Source organism: Gavialis gangeticus, unplaced genomic scaffold, assembly GCF_001723915.1.
Source record: "Gavialis gangeticus isolate Ggan-Ray unplaced genomic scaffold, GavGan_comp1, whole genome shotgun sequence".
Classification (NCBI taxonomy): domain Eukaryota; kingdom Metazoa; phylum Chordata; order Crocodylia; family Gavialidae; genus Gavialis; species Gavialis gangeticus.
The window spans coordinates 974,376-995,819 of NW_017729016.1; the positions used below are offsets into that span (position 1 = coordinate 974,376).

Here is a 21,444-nt window from a genome sequence, read left to right on the forward strand (position 1 = left end):
GGTTTTTTTGAGCTATCTAATCATTCTGGAAACCTGAGCTCTTTGGGTTTGTGAAGTTGTGGGTATTAACTAACGAAATACAGCTTTCGTATGAGTTTAAAAGAAATTAAACCTAAAACTGGGCTGAGCTAAAATGTGTGTTTAGGGTCCCTTCTTGTTTAAAAACCCTATGGCAACTTATGTCCTGCTATACAGGAGGAAAGCAGTGCCAAAGAGAGAACAACTCCTCTACAGAGTGTTAGGGTCTAAACAAAAAGGAGAAACCAAGCATAACACGAGACAGAATGGATGCAATTAAGCAGGGCTTCATTATCTCCAGGAAGGATTCTGTCATCATTGTGACATTGTATACAAGCATCTTAACTGTAAAGATGTTAGGGTAACTCAGAAATGTAGAAGCACACAACAGGCTTGTTGGCTTGACGATTCTGGAGATTTTTTTTTTTTTTTTTTTAATGTTGTCTTCAGTGTTTAGCTTTCATCCGCATATGAAGTCCACTGTAAAAGTGTTGTAACAGTCATGCATATGGCTGCTGCTGTTACTGTTTCCATGGGGAAAAACCATCTGATAGGCAGAAACAGCAAGTGCTTTACAATTTCAAAATGAACAAGAATTATTTTAAAGCACACAGCAACTTTTTGCTGAGCCAACACCGGTCTCCATGGAGACTAGCAGGAATTGCAGACTTAATCACAGCTCTAAAAAGTCTTGTAGATTTTCAGATGCAACAGCTCTGAGCACTGAAAATGATGTTCTTGCAGCTCAGCCACAGATACTAGGAGCCCATAGGATCATACTCATGAGTGCTCTTAAAGTGCATTCCTTAACTACCTCTATCTCACAAGGTATTGCAAATTGGACACTGCTCTGGATACCTTGCCCTACCATTTGTCTGAAAATATAATGTTTAAAGCGCTGTACTTGCCCATGGATTGTATTAGACAGTATGTGTGCATGCGTGAGAGAGATGCTAATGCGCAAATGAGAGAGGAGACTAATTCTGCCTTTTTTCATTTTATGCCTTGCATTATTTATGTTTAGCACAGAAAATGCATAGCACAATATGGTAGGCTGATATTTCCACTAGGAGAAACACTGCTAACAAAACATGCAGTTTTCAGGCAAATAAAAGACCTTCTAAAGAAAAGTGTGTGCAGTTTGTCCACCTCTCACCTACTGCGATGGTGGAAGTCCCACAAGACCAGTATTTTAAATATTCTTTTGAATTTGTACAAGGAGAGTTATCAATTTCTGCACAGTGCCCAATCAGATTGTCATTTTCCAGTGAAAAATTGCTTGACTCGCAAGAGCTGTGAGAGTGCCCTGGGGTAGAGGTACCAAAGGTGGCCTGAGGAGTGATGCATGTAGAATTGTGGAGTTTTCAGATAGTTAAAAGGATGGGTCTATCTGTCTTTTCAGTCTCTTCTGAGGTATAACATTTGTTGGACTGATTCAGCTAATAAAGTAGATTTGTGATTATTGATGCCACGGACCTGAAATCCAGCAGTTCAAAAGAATGATTTTGCCAGTGCTGCGGACATTGTGATATCATTGAAAAGATACGGAAAAGCAGATGTGGTTTTATGCTGGCCATCAAACGCTCCTCACATGTTTGTTTGTTTGTTTGTTTGTTTGTTTGTTTTTCTTGTTACTTTTCTTCATTTCACAAAATACAAATACATACTACCTTTCACTTGGCTCAGATGTGTGTCAAAAGATGGCTTTCCACAGTGCCTCTAGAACCAGGGGCCTGCAACCTTTTACAAGCTGTGGCCCAGAACAATTCAGCTGTGGTCCAACACGGGCTTTGGAAGCACATTAGTGGCAGGGGGTTTTGCCCACCCTGAAGCCAGGCAGCTTGGAGCTGTGTCCATGCCATTGCTGCTTCTTCCAGTCTGCTACTTCTCTCTGCCCAGCTAAGGGGGAGCTAAGCTGGAAGCGGGTATCTGTAAACTTTCTGCACTGGTGCCACTTCTCCCTGCTCTCTTTCCCTGTTCCTCCTTCCCCCCTGCCCCACACACACACCTGATTGCAGCATGGCTGGAAGCTGTACCCACGCCTCAACTGTAGAGGGAGGTGTGGTGGGGGTGGCATAGGCAAAGCCCCTCACTACTGATGCACCACTTGAGCTACCTGGCCCACATTGAACTGGAGCTGAAAGACTGGGGAGAGGTGGCAGCAGCACAGGCACAGCTGGAAGTGGTATGGCCTCAACACAGCTCCTTGTTGCCTGGTCTGGCGCAGGCACAGGCAAAGCCCTCCAGCTCTGTGAGCCAGATCCAGTGGTTTTTTAGGCCAGATCTAGCCTGTGGGCCATATGTTGCTGACCCCTGCTCTAGAAGTAAAGGGAAAGGGGGTGGAGGATAGAAAATTTTCACTGAAGTTAATTTTAAAGATTAAGGTTTAACTCTTTTAGCTTAGTACTGAAAATCCTAGCCAGATAGCAAGCTTCATCTTGCCTTTCAAGCAATACATGGAATTTTCTGTTGCTTCTGAATTCTGACTAAAACAGAATTATTCCAGAATCATAAGCATGTGAAAGAATGTTATTTAAAAAATGTGGAAAAACACAGGGAATGGGGAGTCCCATGCGATAGTGGGTTAGCTGCCTTTTTTTGTTTTTTACCATGGGTACAACTGCAACCAAAAAATCATGGCTTTGGCTTGCTTTGGCTCTTTCGCTATGCTGTGCATAGCTGCCTGTGATCAGAGGCCTGAAGAAGAATCTCTTGCATTCGAAAGCTTGTCTAAGTTTACCCCAACTACATACTTGGTCCAATAAAGGAGATCACCCTAAGAAATCCTTGCCTCTCACAATTTCTGAACCATTATGGCTACAGCATCACTCTTACGCTGCCTTTGACTTTGTGTACATGTCAGAGTGCTGCAATACAATTTTTCTTGCAAATGGATATCTCATTTATGCAAAGGACCAGGACAGTGTTGCAGAAGAACTAGCCTTGATGTCAGGGCTGAAGTAGAGTAGCAGCAATTGAGAAAGGAACTCTTGAACATTGTCCGCCTGGAAAGTAAATGCAACTTCAAACATACTTGATTTCCAAGTTGAAAGTCAAGTCCTGTTTGAGTACATTCATTATTTATTGAGTCAGAATGTTTTTTGTTGGAACACAAGTTTTTCTAAGAGCAGCAGTAAATAGAGATGTTATGTAAAGCTGGGACTTCTGTGTTGTGTGGGGTGGGAGGGAAGTTGAGGGATATTCAAGAGAGGGGTTTAATTTAATGTCTTTAATTCCCGCTCCTCCAGTTTACACAGCATAATTGCACCCCTAAGACACACATCCAGTGTACTCACAGAAAAGGACTACAGAAACATATTTAGTTGGTAGCTATGAGTTAGGAGGTGCCAGATTTATAGATACCTGTGTAACCTTAATTCTGCCCCTTTTGTAAACTCAGCCTATTGTGGTCGTGAGAGGGGTCCTGAGGAAATAGTAGCATCTGATGATGTGATAAGTACGGTGTCATTGCACCTCTGCACAAGGGAACACAATTAAAAGTTGTTCCCAGTGTGCGGTGGTGGCGGTGGTAGTGACATAGTGGAGTGGCTCACTTGTTTTGTTCACATCCAGTTATTTTTTGCAGTCCTTTACAAGTCACCTGAGGCTTACTCACTCTGGTCATGGCATTTCCGCTTTCCAGCTTGAATCTCTTCCATCTGGCTGACCTGTTTGCCTGCAGTTCAGTCTTTTCACCACCAAGGACTATTGTATTGGGCAGGCAGCCAGAAGCGGCTTCTCTTCCTCTCCCTATCCTCAATCCTAGCCAGTAATTGAGTATGGGAGTGGGGGGGGAGAAGAAAATAAAACTCGTGATACTGCCCCAGGTTCCCCTCCCTGCTTTGCAGTTAGCTGCACCAGATTTCTCCCATTTATCTCCATTTCAGGCCCTCTCAGCACCAGCAAGCACATATTCTCAGCCATCTGCATAGCTTTCTGGGGCCCAATAGCCCTCCTGCCCTACAAGATCCCCAACTTCCCACTCAACTTCTTCACCCGGTTAGAACCCCAGATGCTCTTGACCACCCCCTCGCCCCGGGCGCATGCATGCTACTACTGGGGGCAAGGCATGTTGACTGTAAGCTTAAACTGGTAGTGAAGTGAAAGATGTGCTGATCAGGTTTAGATGACTTTTCCATAAAATGTCATACACGGCATAATGCAGAATTTGGCAGTTATGAGGTTGGCATTCTACCAGAATATTCCAGAGGAACACGAGCAAGATAAGGGAAATGATGATTTTTCTTTTAACTTTTTATCTCGGTTAAACCTGGAGAGAGTTTCATGGGGGGAAAAGAAAAGGTACTTCTGTCGCCTGAAGGGTTTCACCCTGCTGATTTTCAAAGGCTTGCCTACAATCAATGAAGTTATTAAAGCTCTTCTTAAAAAAAAGAAAAAAGAAGAAAAACTAACAATTTTATACTGCTGAAAATGTTAAGCAACTTTAAATAGAGCCATCTCTACAAACTCTCACTATAAGATACAGTATATCTACATGGGCAAGCAATGTGTATATTATAAAATACAATTTTAAATGAGGTAAGAGGAGCCTTTCAGTCAAGAGTTGAAGTCTTCTGGAAAAAAATTAATTATTTAGAGCCTTTTGAGAGATTGGTGCCTCTAAACTCACAGTTCAAAAGCGTCTTTTGGGGTCAGGCTTGCTTACTGCCAGTACTGGTACATTCTTCTTTCCTTGAAATGAAAATCTTCCTCCCTCTACCCTTATGCAGCCATGTACGGGGGACGGCACTTAAGCTGTCACAGCAGTGGTAGCAGAAGTTCAAATTACAGGCAAATAAGGTTTTCTCTTAATTTTACAAAGAAAGCATAAGCAACCCTGTATATCTTACTGTACAAGCGCCAAAAAGCACCAGTAGTAAAGGTTATAGAAATAATTGCACAGTTATTTGGAAAGACATCTTACCTGATAAAGTGAGCTGATGGTCATAAAAGCTTATGCATCTGATTTTAATCAGTCTACGAGGTACATCTCAACCCTGCTTTCTGCCAGATATAGGACTAAGAGGGCCAACTACCTCTCTATGCCTCCATCTTGCAATGCTACGTAGTAAGGTTTATAGATTGTGTATTAGCAAGAATTTTAAACTGAGAGCATCTCCATGGCCACATCTACACGAACGGCAGACTGCACGATAACCAGTGTTACTGTGCAGTCCCGACACCATATGGCTATTTTTTTTAAAAGCTACTGCTCAGTGGCTAATTACTACCACACAGTAGCATCAGTGTCACAGTTTGTGCCCAGCGGTGCTACAGCAACGTAACGTCTCATGTAGATGCGCCCAGTCTACCTTAAATGTTTAAATTCCAGAGACACTGAGATGCCTTAACAACCATGGTGGGATTTTTATTAAGACTTGTTGTGCACAATCCACAAATAAAACACTTTGGTGCTATTATCTGCTTAGGCTGCAATGAGACAAGCCATACCTCACAGATGGACTGGCTTTATATTGGATACTTTAAAATCATTTTCAGAAATCTCTTAGCTATAGTAAAACTTTTCAAAGACATATCAGAAGCTAGGCTCCTAAAGACACAATTAGGCTCTTGAGAAACAATCTGACTTCCAGAGGAAAACCATAGTTTTCAGTGCCTTCTTTAGCAGCTAACATTGGTCAGTGCTAGGGAAAATCAGGTCAGTTCTGTTCAGGGGCCTTGAAATAGCTTTAGAACTGTAGCATTTTAGATCACCATGGTTGCTTGGATACAAAAATTTAAATTCTCATCAAGGGGTGTCCAGTAACTTCCACATTATGCCTCGTATTTTTCAAATAAGTGAGGCTGCCATTATTGTATTTTCAAGTGTAAAGAGCTCATTTGTGAGCATACCCATTCTAGGTAATGATAGGCAGAATTTAGGCATGTACAGTTATGTAATGCAAATACAACTATATTATTCAGAAGCTGGCCCTTTTTGCCATTCCAGAGACTATATTAATAGGCATGATCTCAAGGCTTTGCATCTTTTGTGACTGGTTTCTTTAGTCCACAATAAAACATTTGTCAAGCCTGATTGAAGTTGTAACAGTTCCACCCTTATTACAAAGCACTGTCTCTACTTGATAGCCTGCTCTCTGTATGTCTTTTCATAGCATCTAATGAAGTGAGCTCTTACTCATGAAAGCTTATGCATCTCTAATTGATTCAGTTAGACTATAATGTGTATCTCTACCATGCCTTCTGCCTCACTTCAGACTAACACAGCTAAATACCCCTCTAAATAAATAAATTTGTCTTCCACTGTATCATCCAACCTGTGCACTCAATACATCATTGGCATATAGAAGTTGTATGTGATCTTACACCCAAAGACTCATAATGCATATGTGCATTGGTAGAGTTGAAAGTTGCACATGTTTTGTACACTGTGCTTTGCACCCTTCAGCTCAATCAAGCTGTGTGATTGCAGCAGATGTATGCATACCCCAGCTGGCTGTAATTTAGCCAACTCAGGCACTGATAAGGAATGGACTGCCACTTAGTCATTAACATTATGAGAGGGTTTTTTTGTTTTTTGGGGGGTTTTTTGGAAGTGTGACTGAAAGCAGGTAATCACCCACAGGTTGCAGATGGGATGTTGTAAGGCTATAGCTGCCCAAGCCACTGGGTCAGGACATGAAGCCCAGAGTGGTGTGGAGCTGTAAATATTGTAGTTGAGGAGTGTTGATTAAGGGTAGGGTGACCATAAGGAAATCTGGGACATTACTGTCTCCTACCCACTGTGTCCTGTGCCACCAGCCAAGCTGGTGGTGGTGGTGCTGCAGGTTGGCAGGGCATGCTGCTTAATCCTCCCTGCTGGACTGCATTCCACACCCCTGTGATTCTGGGACTTCTGTTTTACTGTTCACAGTTCAGCTGGGACTGTCCCACAAAATCTGGGACTGTCCCAGCCAAACCTGGAAGCATAGTTGCTGTAATTAAGGGCCACATGAGTTCAAGTGTGTTGAGCCACAAAAAGCAGGAGCATACGTGCATGTGCACGCTGCAAGAGATTAAACAAAATATAGGGTATGACTGTGTTTCACGCTGACCTCAGGCTGACGAGAAACAACCTGCCAGTTTATATACAACTTAGTAAGTATCTAACCCTTCATTCCCATGTGGCCATCTCCATTTCAGCAGCACTCAGCCAGCTGGCTGGAGGCACGCATGAGTTCTGATTCACCTCTGACTAGCAGAGAATGTGGTTCTGAAAGAGGCATCTGAAATCCACACTTTCCTAACAGCTTGGAGATTAATGGAAGTTGGCACCAAACCACTGTCCAGGGCAGTAAGTGCATTAAAGACCACCTACCACAAAGCTAAGAATGATAACTACACGTCCAGCAAGGTCCTGTCTACCTGCTGTTGTTGCAAATATTTTGGAAGCCCTGGGTATGGAGTTCCACAGTTCTGTCTGGCACGCTTCTAGATGAGAGGCAGAGGGGAGGGCCAACAGCACCAGAAGAGACCTCAGTGGCAGGAGGAGAGAGAGAATTGGGAGCAAACCTCAGAACAAGTTCAGAGTGAACCTGTGGCCAGATAGACCTCAAAAATGTTCTGGGGCTCGATTCTGAGAACCTCTTGGAAGAGGAGCTTGTGATCCATCTTGGGAGGAAGCAAGACGAAAGCAGGAGCTGGAGATGCATTCAGGTAAGGGACAGTCCTCATCTTTGTTGTTATGGGAGAAATTGCAGTATGAATGGAAAAAATTTCCAGGCTGTGACTAATTCAGTTATAAAAAGAGATGGCTTTGGCTTCATCTGGGGAATTCCTTCACTACCCTGAAGGAGTCTCCTCTTCTTCCAGCATGGGATCTCAAAGTGGTGAGCAATCCCTCAAGACCTGTGTGGCCTTTAATAATAAGGATGGTCGTGGCTACCCACCTGATTGCTAGAATGCTCCACTTCCCCCTGCCCACTCTGGTCCTTTGTGCATGCACACCAGATTGAAATACATATATTTAAAAGTAAATTAATTCTGAAATTATTAATGTTAGCTGGCAGTGTAGCTAGCAGCAGCTTCTAAACAAGTCAATACATGAAGTTGAAATAAAGGGGTACCCAGTTGGTCAGTGTCAACCCATGGCCTGGTTTCGGTGCTTGAAAAGTTGGGGAAGGGGAGCAGGGGGATTCATTTCTTCTTTCACAAACAGAAGAAATATGCTCTCTCTTCCTTGGCAGAACTGTCTGCTTCTATTGAACTGAGGCAGCTGTATTAGCCTCTTCATGAGAGGACCCTGAAACAGTGCAGCAGAAGGGAAGAGCTCAGGGATGATCTCTTGTCTGAACTGCAGATTGGCTCTGGGCACATGTGAGATGAGCACCTGGAATACCAAAGAGGAACAGGGTATGGAGTGGGGGAAAAAACGGAAAGAGAAAAGGAAGCTCAAGGTGCGGCATGACCGTGCTTGATGATGATGGAGCAAGAACAAGTGCAGCAGGAAGACTTCTTGAGCAGCAGTTTGCACTGTTGGTGCTCAGCTCCAGCCTCCAATCTGGCACCGCTGTCAGTGCCTGCAGATTCTCCTCCATGTGCCTGTCTTGCTGCTGCCTGTGTAGTTACTTGGCAATTCATGCATTGAGTGGGCTGTAAAACGCTCCTAATTCTTCTCCCTTGCTATCTGGGGTAAGGAGAACAAAAACATTTCTGATATCCAGTTCTGCTACCAGTGAGATTGCACTGCTTACACACTATTTTACCAGCTCAGTTTTGCACGTGTTTATACTCTTCAGATATTTGTTTATTGGCAGCTGTGACACCTGTAGTGCTTTTCCAAACACTGCTTTACTACTTGTTAATAAATTGGTTCTGTTGTATAATACATTGTTATGTGAGTGCTTGGGGAAAGATGACGATTTTAGGAAGTTGTTTCTAAAGCCTCTGATATCAGAATATAGATAATGTTAGCCACATAAAAACAATCACAAATTACTTGGTACTCTAAAAATATACAGTGCCACGTTTCTTCATGAGTGTTGCTTTCATGTAAGTATGTGGACATCTGTCATTTCCTCTGTTTGTCTGGATCCAACCCTATGGTGACCATCCTGCAGCCCCCAAGCATGTAATGGACCTTATCTGTGCTTTGACTTCAGGGACTGATTTTTATGAGCTGTGGAAATTGGAGGTATGTGGGCCCCCTGAAATGACAGGGCACCTAGGTGTAGCATCAAAAACTATGTTACAAAGAGAGGGAATGTTCCTTCTTGTCCAGATCTTCTCAGCACCTTCATGGACTTTCTTGCCTAGTATGTCCCCCTGGTTTTATAAACCTACTTTTGTGATTGCTCTTTGTGTGGCAGGAGGGTAGGGGCACATAAGGGGCTATGACCGTCTCTACAGAATTCATATAACACCTCAGACTGAGGTGTATAAGCGCCTGTGGGCAAATTGCAGTATTAATCACCTGTCATTCTTCAATATATCAGTATTCAACAGCTGGTTTGCCAACACCAGACTAGTTAACCACAGACCTGTAGCCATGAGGAATAGCTGTTTTTCAGATGATATTATTCCTGAAAGACTGTTATTATGGTTTCCCTCATTTTTGCATCCTGATGCTAGGGAGTTGGAACAAACTCCTCATGCAGCTCCACAAAGATCCACCTCTTCCTGTGGAAGTTCTGGGACCTCTACTGGCTCTTCTAGGCCACATGATGGCCCAGTCTCAACACTGCAAGTTGTACTGCCCCAAGAATGCTGGTCTACATCTGGGGTATCCCTAACTGTTACTGTCCCCAACAGTTGCAGTAACAGTGGATGTCTCCAGTCTGCTGCTACCATCCAGTATTCATGAGCTCCCATCCAAGACCAGTCGTCATCCTGGGTTGGGTTAGAGACTGTAGCTGAAATATGTCCGGTTGTCTGCTATGCAACACAAGCCAAACGAAGCAGTGTTCCCCTGTGCTGGATTTGCAGTTTGTCACTAGCTAGAATGAATAAATTGAGGAATGTGCACAACTCAGAAATGTACCTGCTAAGAATGCATTAGCAGGTAAATGTTACATCTGCAGAGGGGCCTGTGCAGGATGTGGAAATTCTCTCAATACTGTATGCCACGAACCAGTGACTAGGTTGTCCTAAGTGAGATGCTAACAATCTAGGGCATGCCCCAAGAAATCTCAGTATGAAACATGGGCAACAGTAACAACACCAGGGTGCATGCTGATATATAGTTGCTGGTTGTGTGAAGCCAGGGTGCGTGCTGTCATGGGCGCGCTGGGCAACCACAGATGTACATACCCAATAATCCAATCCTGGATGAACTGTGTAGTGTAGGTATGCCCTTTTATGCTAGATCATTAACACAAAGACTATACACTCCGAGTATTCCCTTTAGGTCCTTCACAAATTAACTCTATAAAGCAGGGGTAGGCAAGCCTTGGCACAAGTGCCAGACCGTGGCATACAAAGGCATTTTGCTTGGCACACACATCTTGGTGGACAGTGGGGAAGGGGGCTGAGGCTGCACTGCCACAACAAGGATTGTGCCCCTTGCGGCTCCCCTGCTGTCTGCACCTGGCATGCCAACTTCTTGCAAGTCCAGGTTGTGGGTGTGTTTGGCTCTCTGTCCAAAAATGTTGCTGCCCTCCACTTTGGGGAATTTGGTGATTTAGGAGTAGCCGTATATATTTTTAGCAAACTTAAGTTGCTTTTAATTTTTCAGTGTCAGAGAAATGGTAGATTGGAGTAAGATTGTGGCTCTGGAGGACTTAAAGAAATGTAGGGAAGGAGGGAGGTACAGTGAGCTGGCATACCAGTGAGTTACCTGAATTTGGCAGATGGGCATCAGTCGCTGAATGCTGACATTCCAGATGTGTTAGAGAAACTGCAAAGCCAGAAACATCATCTTGTATCTCAGCTTTTCCAGGAGCTTCTTAACAATACAGGATTATATTAAGACTGTAAACATGTAAATGCCTAAGACCAGATATAAGAGTTTGTACTCCTGGCTTGCCTTCACAGGCTTCAGGTGTGCACACTCAGGTGCCGAGTGGTTCAGTAGGTGCTGAACAACTACACTGCGATCAACCACATGTTGCCATTCATTGTTTCTGTAGTGCAGTTTCTTCCCCTCTCTTGAAGTTCAATGAAGAATTCTGGCTACTCTTTGATCAGGGAATCTCCTGCTATCTGTATAGCTTGAAAAACTATCTTTCTGAATTTCGTTACAGGGTAACAGAAGTGCTTTTAAATGCGGTCTCTTTTTGTTATGCTCTTATTTCTTTTGTGTTTTTAGGAGGTTGTCAGTCCATTGCATGTTTCCATAACTGCACAGGTGTTGGTCCCAATTAGTGCAGCTGTGTAATGGTCTACTGTATTTGACAATGGCTCAAAAATACAGTTCCCTGAACTGCCATCTCAAATGATCTGCCAAAATGGTTGTCCTGCCAGGGTTTCCAAGGTCAGCTATATAGGTACACATCTGCAAAGAACCTTGGAGCATACTTTAACCTGTTCTGCAATCTCTAATATATTCACATTGTTTTGAGGAAGGAGATTGTATTCAGTAAGGAAAGAGGCAGATATTTAATATTTTTACATGCTGTAGTGGTAATGCTTTATGAAGTTGAAGGGCAAACCTTGTATGAAACGGATTTCACAATGCTTTGTAGCAGTCATACACACAAACAAGCTGTTGCTATAGCAATAGTGTGTGTGTGTGTGTGTGTGTGTGTGTGTGTGTGTGTGGGACTGAGCTTCACAAAATCATCTAAAAGCTTGAAAAAAGGTGTTGGATTTATTTCATTAATGTTTTCTATCTTGCAGTTCCATTGTAGCTTGAAACAAGCTTAATAATTAAAAATATTTAAACCCTGCTAATAAAAAATGATGGATGATTTTAGGATCGTCAATTTACTTACTCTGGAAACAGCCTGGGAGTAGTATTCCAGCTTTCAAATAGCATATTAATCAGTACATAGAGGCAGCAACTCCCTGTCTCTACTTCCGGTGGGAGGTGTGGATCCTTGGGTCTCCCTTCTCTATGCCATTAAGGTATGGGCAGTGTCTTCACAAGGATGACGAGGGGGTGGAGGGAAGAGGGTGCCATCTAAAGCATGTTCCTTTATCCAATACTGACAGAAAGCCGACGTCTAAGTGGATTGATCTAGCAGATGGATCTGCCAACAGGTTTGGGATCCATTTATGTCTTACTGTGCTGAGGTTTATTGTCAGTTGTCTTGGGAATTACCAAAGAAGCAGAGTGCTTTTGACAGGAAGGTTGGGGGGCAGGGGGAAGAGAAGAAGGTAGGTACCGTACCTGTTTTTGTTTTAATATGAAAAATGCTAGATGAATGTTACTATATTCTCTCTAATGGATATCAGAGTAATGCAGTTCATTAAGGTGGTTACAAACAGCATACCTTGAGTGAGTTTTAGGGGTATATAATTATAATGCTGAGCAAACATACTTTGTAAAAAGGGTGTTCTAATTAACCTTTTTTGTCTTTCTAGTCTGTTACATAACAGAAGGTTTACAGTACAATCAGAAACTTGACTTAGGGAGGTGCTATTTTGTTTGACTTCAGAGGTTTCTTAGCTGTATTGGAACTCGGGCCACAGAAACATGATTAAAATTGTGGCTTTGTTCTTCCATTGACTGGAAAAAAGCCAACTTCCAGTGCATCAGTTGAATCTAATCAAGACCTACATAAAAGTGTAAGCAGCGTGGCTTACTTCATGAAAATATGCAAGGGACGGATCCATGGCTCACACCTTCATTAAATATTTTTGCAACTGCTTCCAGCAAGATTGAAAGTGGGAAAGCGTATTTGGGTTGAAAACCACTCTTAAGTTTCTTGTTTTTTGGTACCCCCCCCTAAGGTTGGCTTAACAAGTGTATTAATAGATAATTATTGGAATTGTTGGTTTTGGGACTAGGAGAGCAGTATTACTACATATATAGGTCATAAAGGCCTCAGGTAACCTTTTGTTCTTTGTCTCTTGCCCAGCACCCGTCTAAGTCCAGAAGAAACAGCATTCATCCAACACACAAACATCCATAACTTATTTTACTGATCCTGTTTGATATTCATTTTGTCTTATCTGTTTTACCTACTACATAAAATCGGGGGCAGTGCCTGATACAGACCTAAATATCTTATTTTATTTATTGTGCAACACGGGACAGTAAACAGTGCTCCTCAACAAAACTGAGGGATTGTGATAGATTTGCAGAAAGATATATTCTCCCTAGAATGATAAAGAGTAGCATGACCCCCTGTGAAAAAAACCTGGTGAACTGGTTGTACAGAACCAGTTATGTTCAATATCTGTCACATGAGCTGATGGATGCAATGACTTCTCACTTAGTTGGATGAAGCTCATGAACTCTTGAGGTGATCACACTTCCTTGCTCTTTGGGTATTGCTGTCACATTCCCACAGCAACTCCCAGTTTCACCTTGCAACATTTTGAGAGCTAATCAGACTCATTTGCCAAAATAAAAATCCAAACATAAATGAAACCCTTTTAATTGGCCCCGGGTGAAGAAAAGGGGGAAGGAGGCTTTTCCCTGCCTAAATTTTTAAGTTTTTGTCACTGAGTTAGCATTCATCAAAGCTCTTTACCTGGTACTTGCACTAGTAGATGTAGCTGGTCTCCCACCAGGTGAACTCGCCTGGCGTCATGTGGCTTCCTTAGGTTGGCAGCTTTAATCTAAAATAAGAAAGTTAGCTATCTTTTGGCCTTCTCACAGCTCTGCATTGTTAAAATTGTGTAGATCCAGGTGAAGACCCTGAGACGCATGCTACGGGTGGCACAGGCAGCCTGTGTATGTGGTACATGGTAGATCAGGGAGGGGACAGGCAGCACAGCAGCAGATCAAACAAGAAGCAGAACAATGTGAGAACAGGGCCAGAAGCAGAAAGAGCAGCAGCTTGGGCATGGAGCAAATGGCAGGGAGCACAGAAGAGCGGCAGATCAGGCAGAGGAAAGGGATCAGAGTGACACTCAGGGAGGGTGTGGGGCTAATCTGTGGCATGCCTGCCAAAAAGGTCCCCCCTCACTGATGGTGTGTTAAGAGATGTAATACACAAGGTGTATTAAGAGACCTGGGGGGTCAAGTGCACTGTTATCAAGTTGTGCCAGCTGTTTGAAGAGGAAGCTATCAGTATGGGAAGTACTAAGATAGTAACAATATTTTTCAAACAAATATATTACAGAAAGGTCATCCTTTTTAGTACATTAAAACTCAGTGCCTTGCCTGATATATTTAGAATCGGATTGAACTTCTGTACCTGTTCATTTTGTGACTTGCCTAATACCATTTTGAACAGCTTTGTTTTGCATAGGTACTGCCCTTTGTTAGTTGTATTGTACAAAAATACCAATTTCTGGACACCTGCAATGACAATCTGGGCATTACATTTACCAAATCCAGTGAGGTGGCCATATGGAGATTTCTCAAAGCACTTTCCATCTCTGTCCCCATAAAAATGAGCCAGCCATTTTCCTCTAGTGGTTTTATATTGTTCCTGTTTCCCACTCATGCTCCTGCTTTTTGTTGGAAGGGCTGTGGCTGCTGCAAGTGAGTTCTGCACATAGTTGGATCAGAGCTGAACTAAAACTCCAAACAAAATCAATCCCTAATAATGCTGCCTTTGTTTCTGAGAACCTCATATAGGTAGGTCCTGCTGGAAAATTCAGTGGCAAGAAAATGAATGTCTGATGGTACAGCATATCATATTTGACTGTTGAAATGAGCAGGGCCTAGAAAGACTGGTCATGCATCCATATGCCATGTCAACAATTCTTTTTTGACTCTTCTTTGCCTTGTCCCCATACTTTTCCTACCTTTGTCAGCACCGCTGTCCAATTAGAGCTAGTGTCACCAACTTTAAAATAGCAGCTGCCTAAGAACAGAAACAAAAGCTTTTTTCTTGGGCCAGCTGGCTCCCTGTGTCTGTTAGCATCAGGCAGCAGAAGCAGCAGCATCAGAACTGCTTACAGAAAGATGTCACTGCCATGAAGCATCAACGGCATGAGGAGCTACCACCAGGAATCTTTTCCCTGCTGTAGCAGAGAGGTACAGCAATATCAGTAATAGGAGATGATGGCAGAGGATATCAGCAGGAGTAACTGGATGAGATCTCAAAGCTTCTGGGGAGTCTCCTTGCAGTAGTGAGTATGCCACAACATGATCTTAGAGTTCACAGGAGCAGTAGTCCTGGGAAAGGAGCATGTATGGCAGACAGGAGCCGGAAGCGTAATTCCAGCTGCAGATCAGACTGAAACATCTAGATATACTGTTTCGAGCAGGGGTTGGCAACCTTTCAAACAGCGGGCTGCCGCTTGTAACCCAGCCACTGTCCCAAGCTGTTGACCCTTTCTGCTGCACCTCTTTGCTGAGGACTGCTCTCACACTCAGGCTCCTACTACAGCCTCTGCTTACCCTCTCCACTGACTGCTGCAGTTTCCATCGCCAGCGAGGGTGGGGAACAATGAATTCCATGGCAGGGGTAAAAGCAGAGCCCTCAGGGCCAGAGAACAGCTCTTGGGACAGGGCAGGGAAGGCTGAGATGGCCACCTGCTGGACACCGTAGACGGGCTCAGCAGCACGTGGCAGAGGAATGCTTGGGACGGGGTGAAGAAGGTGCCCCTGCTGCCATGGGCCAGATCCAATCTCTGTAGGCTGCAGATTGCCAAGCCCTGGTCTAGATGCTGCAGCTGTGCGTGGAGCACTTGGGGTGGGTGGAGATTCAGAACAAACTGCTTCCTGTTTTTTCCAGCCTGACAGAAATAACTTCTTTTTGCTCATTTGAGGAAAAAAAATAACTTCTTAGAGAGTTACCAGTCTCATAAATGGCTTGAAGGAAGTACTGAAATGCAGCACGTGTGCATGTCTTCAGCTAATGCTAATGACCTGCCTGCTTTAAGGGACTACATGCTCCTTTCCTTTTTAACTGTGAAGAATGCGTGAAACCCTTTCTTTTCTGGCTTTTAGTCGCATGTGTCAACAATCTGATTTCTGTGGATATGGAACTGTTATGGGGAGACGGAGAACAGTTTTTGCATGAATACCGACACTCTGACACATCTGATGCATACACCAGCTGAAGATGGGTGTTTGTGTTCAAAAGCTTGCAAAGAACAATTTTTCCAACTAATTAGTTCGTGTAATAAAAGATACCACATTTCCCCAAAGAACCTTGTCCACCAGCAGCTCAAGAACTTGGTAGCCAAAGAAGCTGCATGCTTGTAACATAGGGCTCTGTGCAGAGCTCCTTCCAATACAGTTTTCTGTTTTACTTCAGGAAAAGTAGGTAGTTTTTGGGGTGGAAAGTATAGGATGGATTAATTATGAACCTTCACTTAACAAAGGTTTAGCAATCTTTTTTAACAGCAAATAAATTCCATTCACTTTGTTCCCCCCTAGAACGTTTGAATCCAGCAGCCAGATTATTTCCACAGTATTACAGCGTCCTGTCCTAGTCTGCTGTCATCAAGCCTGTATGAACTGTTTTTCTTGGTACTTGAGATAATTTACCCAAAAGCTGCTGCAATCTTGTTAATGACACAAAGTACTGGAGTATATACAGCAGACGTTGCACTGTGTACACAAGTGCGCTGAAGGAGAACTTGTCTTCAAGAGCCCTTAATCAGGCTTGGGAACAATTATGAAATTTATCCAGCCTCATGTTCCTGCTGTCCTTTGGTTCTCTTTATTCCCCAGATTTCCTATTCACCCTGATCTGAATGAGCAGTTTACTCTGTCTCCTGAAGGGTTTCCTTCTGCTTGCCACCTTGCTGAACAAAGCCAGATGGTTGACAGATACATGGTTGCAAACCGACTTTCTGCAGTACATGAGGATGGTTGGCGTGTAGTTTGCATTTCTGAGGACTGACATGTGCCTCATGTTCCAGGTCGCTCTCTCGTGCCCCTAAGTAATTGTAAAGCCACTACTACTACCTGCTTTTTGTGCCGGTACTGGAGAGCTATAATGAATTCTTCATTGAACAAGAAGAGCCAATGGCTATTGGTTCTAATGAAAATCTAGGGTAGGTAATACATGATTGTAGTGGGAGCAGGTATCAGGCAGTTAACGCTTCTACCAGTGTAGCTTAATTGTGCTCTTGCAACATTTCTCCCTTTTCCATTCTTGGGCATGGCCTTAGCAAGACTCTTATCCGTTGTAGTGCTGTTCTGATACGGATGTTTATTATTATTTATTCCTATAGTGTCTGATAGGTCCCAAGTCAGGATCAGAGCTCTGTTGTCCTAGACACCGTACAGAAGGCGATCACAGGCAGCTCCTGCCCCAAACAGATTGCAATAGGAAGATAAGTGAAGATTATGAAGATAGGATATAGCATATACAGGAGGGTTAGTGGTGAGCATCAAGTGGAGTGTTTTTTTTATTGTTTTCTCTGTTTTAAATTATATATAGTAGGGATAGTGAGCCAGGAGAAGAAATGACCTAATCGGAGCATAGGGGTAGTATGAGGAGACGGAAAGAAAGTCTAGAGAGAAGGGAGGATATCAGAGTAAGAGAGACTGTGAGGATGGCCTTGAAAGAATTATCCACCGAGGAAGAAAGATGTTCAGAATCAAAGCTGTTGAGGGCATGGTGGAGGAGGTTACAAAACTTCCAGTGGGGGAGTTTCTGCAGCCTTTGATTTTAGGTCATGCTGAAATAGTGGAGGGTCTAACAGGCCGAGTTCATCTATAGTTAGTCTCCTGAGCCAGTGAGATGGGCACTGGGTAGAGGACTGCATGAGCAGTCCCTTGGATGGTGGGAGAAGCCAGAAGAAGAGCCAGTCTGCTGGCCTATGGGTGGTGGTCAACAGGTTACCAGCTGCATTTTGTTTCTAACAGACACTTTGGAATTATTTAGAGCAATATATTGCATTTCCTTTGTTTAAAACAAGTTTGCGTTGTAGAGAGTGCTTAATATCGGGAATTCAGAAGCAGAAAAGTCAAAGTTTGGGGGAGCAACAGTGCACTGCTTGGTTGCCCCCAGTGCCGTCCTGCTGGGTTGTAGTTCATAGCCAGTGTCCATCCTTTAGCCTTGCCTATTTATCTTCTGTCACTTTATCATTTGGTCTGCTTTGAGAGAGTGAATATCAGCAGCTTGCTCTGAATAAAATTAATGTACTTCCATCTCAGCCAGTATATTAAGGAAATGTCCTTTGTCTGGTCAGTTGATTTTTTTCATTACAACTCTTCCAGTTACTTAGGGATTTGTCTGTCTTTGATCTTTAAAGAGAGAGAAATCTTGCAACACTGGCCATAACTATTTTGTCCACATAGACATAACCCAGCAGACAAGAGAAAACAGAAAAAAGTGTTCTCTTTGCAGAAGTCTACGTGGCAAAAGGCTATTGGCCTCAAAAATTGGACTTGTATTAACATTTTAACATATTTATTGCCTGCTTTGTTTGAACATTCACTTTGGCTTTAAATCTACTCTTGTAGTTGTGTAATGGGTTTGACCAGAAACACCAGCTCTGTGGTTTAAAAACAGAAAAAATCAATTCAAGACAACCTATCAGATCTTCAGATTGTGTTACAATACCAGTTCTGCATGCATTGTTACTTCGTTGCTTTAATTATGCCTTTTGGTTACTTAAGGTGGTGGTTCTCAACATTTTTTGTACCAGGACCCATTTGTAGCCACCAGTGGCCAGTCCTGGCCCAGTGCCCCTCACTCCCAACCTGCTGCCCCCATCACCAGCCTCCCAGTGCATGGGGCAGAGGGTGGGTGTGTGGGGCATGGAGGGCCACAGGCAGCCCCTCGCAAACTGGGACTCTGCCTGCCTGCAAGGGAAAAGCCACAGCTTCACATGTTTTTCTCCTTTAAAGGAGAATCCACTTTTAAAGTTTGTTGATCAATTTTTAAAGTTTGTTGTGACCACTTTTGAGTTGAAACCGACGGGTTGAGAAATGCTGACTTAAGTCATACTTTGTCTGAGGTCTATATTGTAGGACACAACGTGAACTCGAGGCACCTTGCACTGTGCTGCTGTTGACTGCCTCTGCTATGAGCAGCTAGATAGCTAGTACTGTAACTGAGAAATCTGGGGTTTGTTTGGTTTTTTTGACTGATACTTTAATTTTTTTTGCTTTTTTTTGTCAAGAGCAAGGAGAGCATAGATGATAGAATGATAAAACTGGGAGCCTGTTTGAAGCTTCTTGTTCTGAACTCACATTTTTTTTTCTCTCTCTTCCCTTCTCTCTTGCAGCCATAGACCTTTTGTATGGGGGTATATACTGCTTTATGTGTCAAGATTACATTTACGACAAAGACATGGAACAAATTGCCAAAGAAGAACAACGGAAAGCTTGGAAATTACAAGGTTTGGTTTTCCTGCCTGAATTATTTATTTTTGTTCTTAATCATACCTGTCCCTCCCATTTGTCAATGGCAAAAACCAGTAAGGGGAAGAGAGAGCTCTTTAGAGACATCAGTGCAGGTTGTGGGAGAGACAGATTTAAAACTATAACTTTCCAGAAGCTAGGTTGTTAGCTTAGCATGTGCTCAGCACTAAATTGTAACAAAAATATGTTTTTAATTGCAACAAAATACCATTTAAAAATAACTAACATAATCATGCAAAACGCCTATTATAAACACAGCGAGATCTATATCAGAAGGAAAATGTAACAAATCTACCTCTTAGACTATTTTAGGTAACTTAGGCAAGAAATCTGTTCCCCTCACCTGAAATGCCACCTTTATGTGATTTCTTTTTTTTTAATACAATGTGCCAGCTTAAATACACACACCCATAATTTCACTGCACACACACAGTATATGTAGAGATGTTGACACACAAATATATGTACACACATTTGTTTTATTATTCAGTTTGCTTTCCCTAATTTTTTCTTTTTTAGCCTTCACCCCAACAGTGGTTTCTCACTACCAGTGTACAATGACAGGTAAGAGGCGTGGGCTGGCGACGCACTTCACTAACAAGCGTCCCTTTGCTGATTATCCTGCCATGTTAGACATGAATCGTAGTTAAGAATGCCAGTTTTATAATGCAGATTGTTTTCCTCTTCTTTGGATATGTTCCAGCAATCAAATAACAGACAACATCAAACTTAATTTCATAAGTCCTTCCCTTGATTGAGCTACTCCAAAAGAAACCTTTCCCCTCCCTTTTCTTTGAAGGGGAGAGGAAGTAGAAATGTTTTTAACCAACCTGGATAGTGCTTAAAAGTCTATCACAGATGTTTGGCATCTTCCACTTTCAGTGGCTTTTAGGGGTATTTAATTTCTTAAACTGGAAAAGTCTCTATTCAAAAGCAGGCAATTGCTCCTCAGTTATACATTACTCTTATTAATTCCATTGCATCCCTTTCCAATGTGATAGACATAGCCATGGGCTGATATGAATACAAACCATTCCCACTCGAAACTTGTAAGACTTTTTTTTTTAAAGAATAGCGGCTGTCAGTATATTGAATAGACCTTACCTGAAACAGTCTTTGTATATCAAAAAACTGCAGCTGCTTGTTGACTTATTTAAGAAAAATTCTACTCCTGTCATTTCCCAGTGCATTTTGAAGAAGTTCAGTCAGAGGAAGGTAAGCTAGCATTGAATTTTAGAACAAGAAAATCATGGTATGAAACACTTTCCTACAAAATATTTTTGCACATATCTGGGAAAGTGTTTTTAAACCTTATATTTAGTCTTTTCTCCTCTATCTTGGATTATCCTCAAACCTGTTTAAAATTTGCTGTCTTGAGCCAAAGGAGATAATCAACTGCAAGAGCAAAACAGATGCTCAGGACACAGTAGGATCTTTATGAATGTACAGCTTCTTTTTTTTTAATGTGTAAATTAAGAGTATATTTTCTTAACGATACTGTTCTCAGGAACACTATCTATATTTTTTGGCCCAACCAAGATATATGTTAGCCTGTTCTCCAACAGACTGTAACTCCATGTAATGGTCTGAAAAGCCACCACATTACCAGTTACAAACAGTAGTTTATCTTGTTCACCTTGTCTTCACGGAATATGAAGGAAAAGAATAACAGCCCATCACAGAGGAACTGCTGTGTAGAATAACCTCCTGCTATGCGGTTGACTGATTAATAGATGGCCCCATTCAGAAATAATTATATACAGCTTTTACAAACCCAGGAGGTAAATAATAAATAGTCAAATGTAGCTGAACTGAAGTTAAAGGAATGCTCATCTTAGAGCTATTCTTTGAAACTGTGGCATAATATTCGCCATTTAAAATGCTTAATTTTGCAACTTCCCTTCATTATGTGATGCACTTCTAAAATATGGAAGGGTAGTTGTGAAGCTCCTCCATTCCCAGCCCCGTACAGTGGTTCCTGGCATTTAATGTTTTGCAGAGTTCCAAAAAAAAAAATCTCAGAATAGGATATTGAAACAGATACTGCTCACAAACTCTGCCTTCCTCCTCCATCATGCACTTAGATTCCCCCCCCCCCC

The 21,444-nt window shown here is 42.6% G+C and overlaps 1 protein-coding gene and 1 long non-coding RNA gene across 3 annotated transcripts in view; both read left to right on the forward strand.

Annotated features, from left to right (window-relative positions):
* Nucleotides 1-21,444, forward strand: part of USP22 (ubiquitin specific peptidase 22) — a 115,652-nt gene that overhangs the window by 12,894 nt on the left and 81,314 nt on the right. The window contains exons 3-4 of one of the 2 annotated variants that reach the window (XM_019512644.1): nucleotides 19,210-19,323; nucleotides 19,865-19,909. In XM_019512644.1, the coding sequence (XP_019368189.1) occupies nucleotides 19,210-19,323; nucleotides 19,865-19,909 (159 nt within the window). The remainder of the gene's footprint in view (nucleotides 1-19,209; nucleotides 19,324-19,864; nucleotides 19,910-21,444) is intronic. The other variant, XM_019512642.1, reaches the window with a different exon arrangement.
* LOC109294340 lies at nucleotides 6,903-8,841 on the forward strand. Its single transcript, XR_002096507.1, has 2 exons — nucleotides 6,903-7,674; nucleotides 8,205-8,841. It is a non-coding gene; the product is annotated as an uncharacterized LOC109294340 (long non-coding RNA).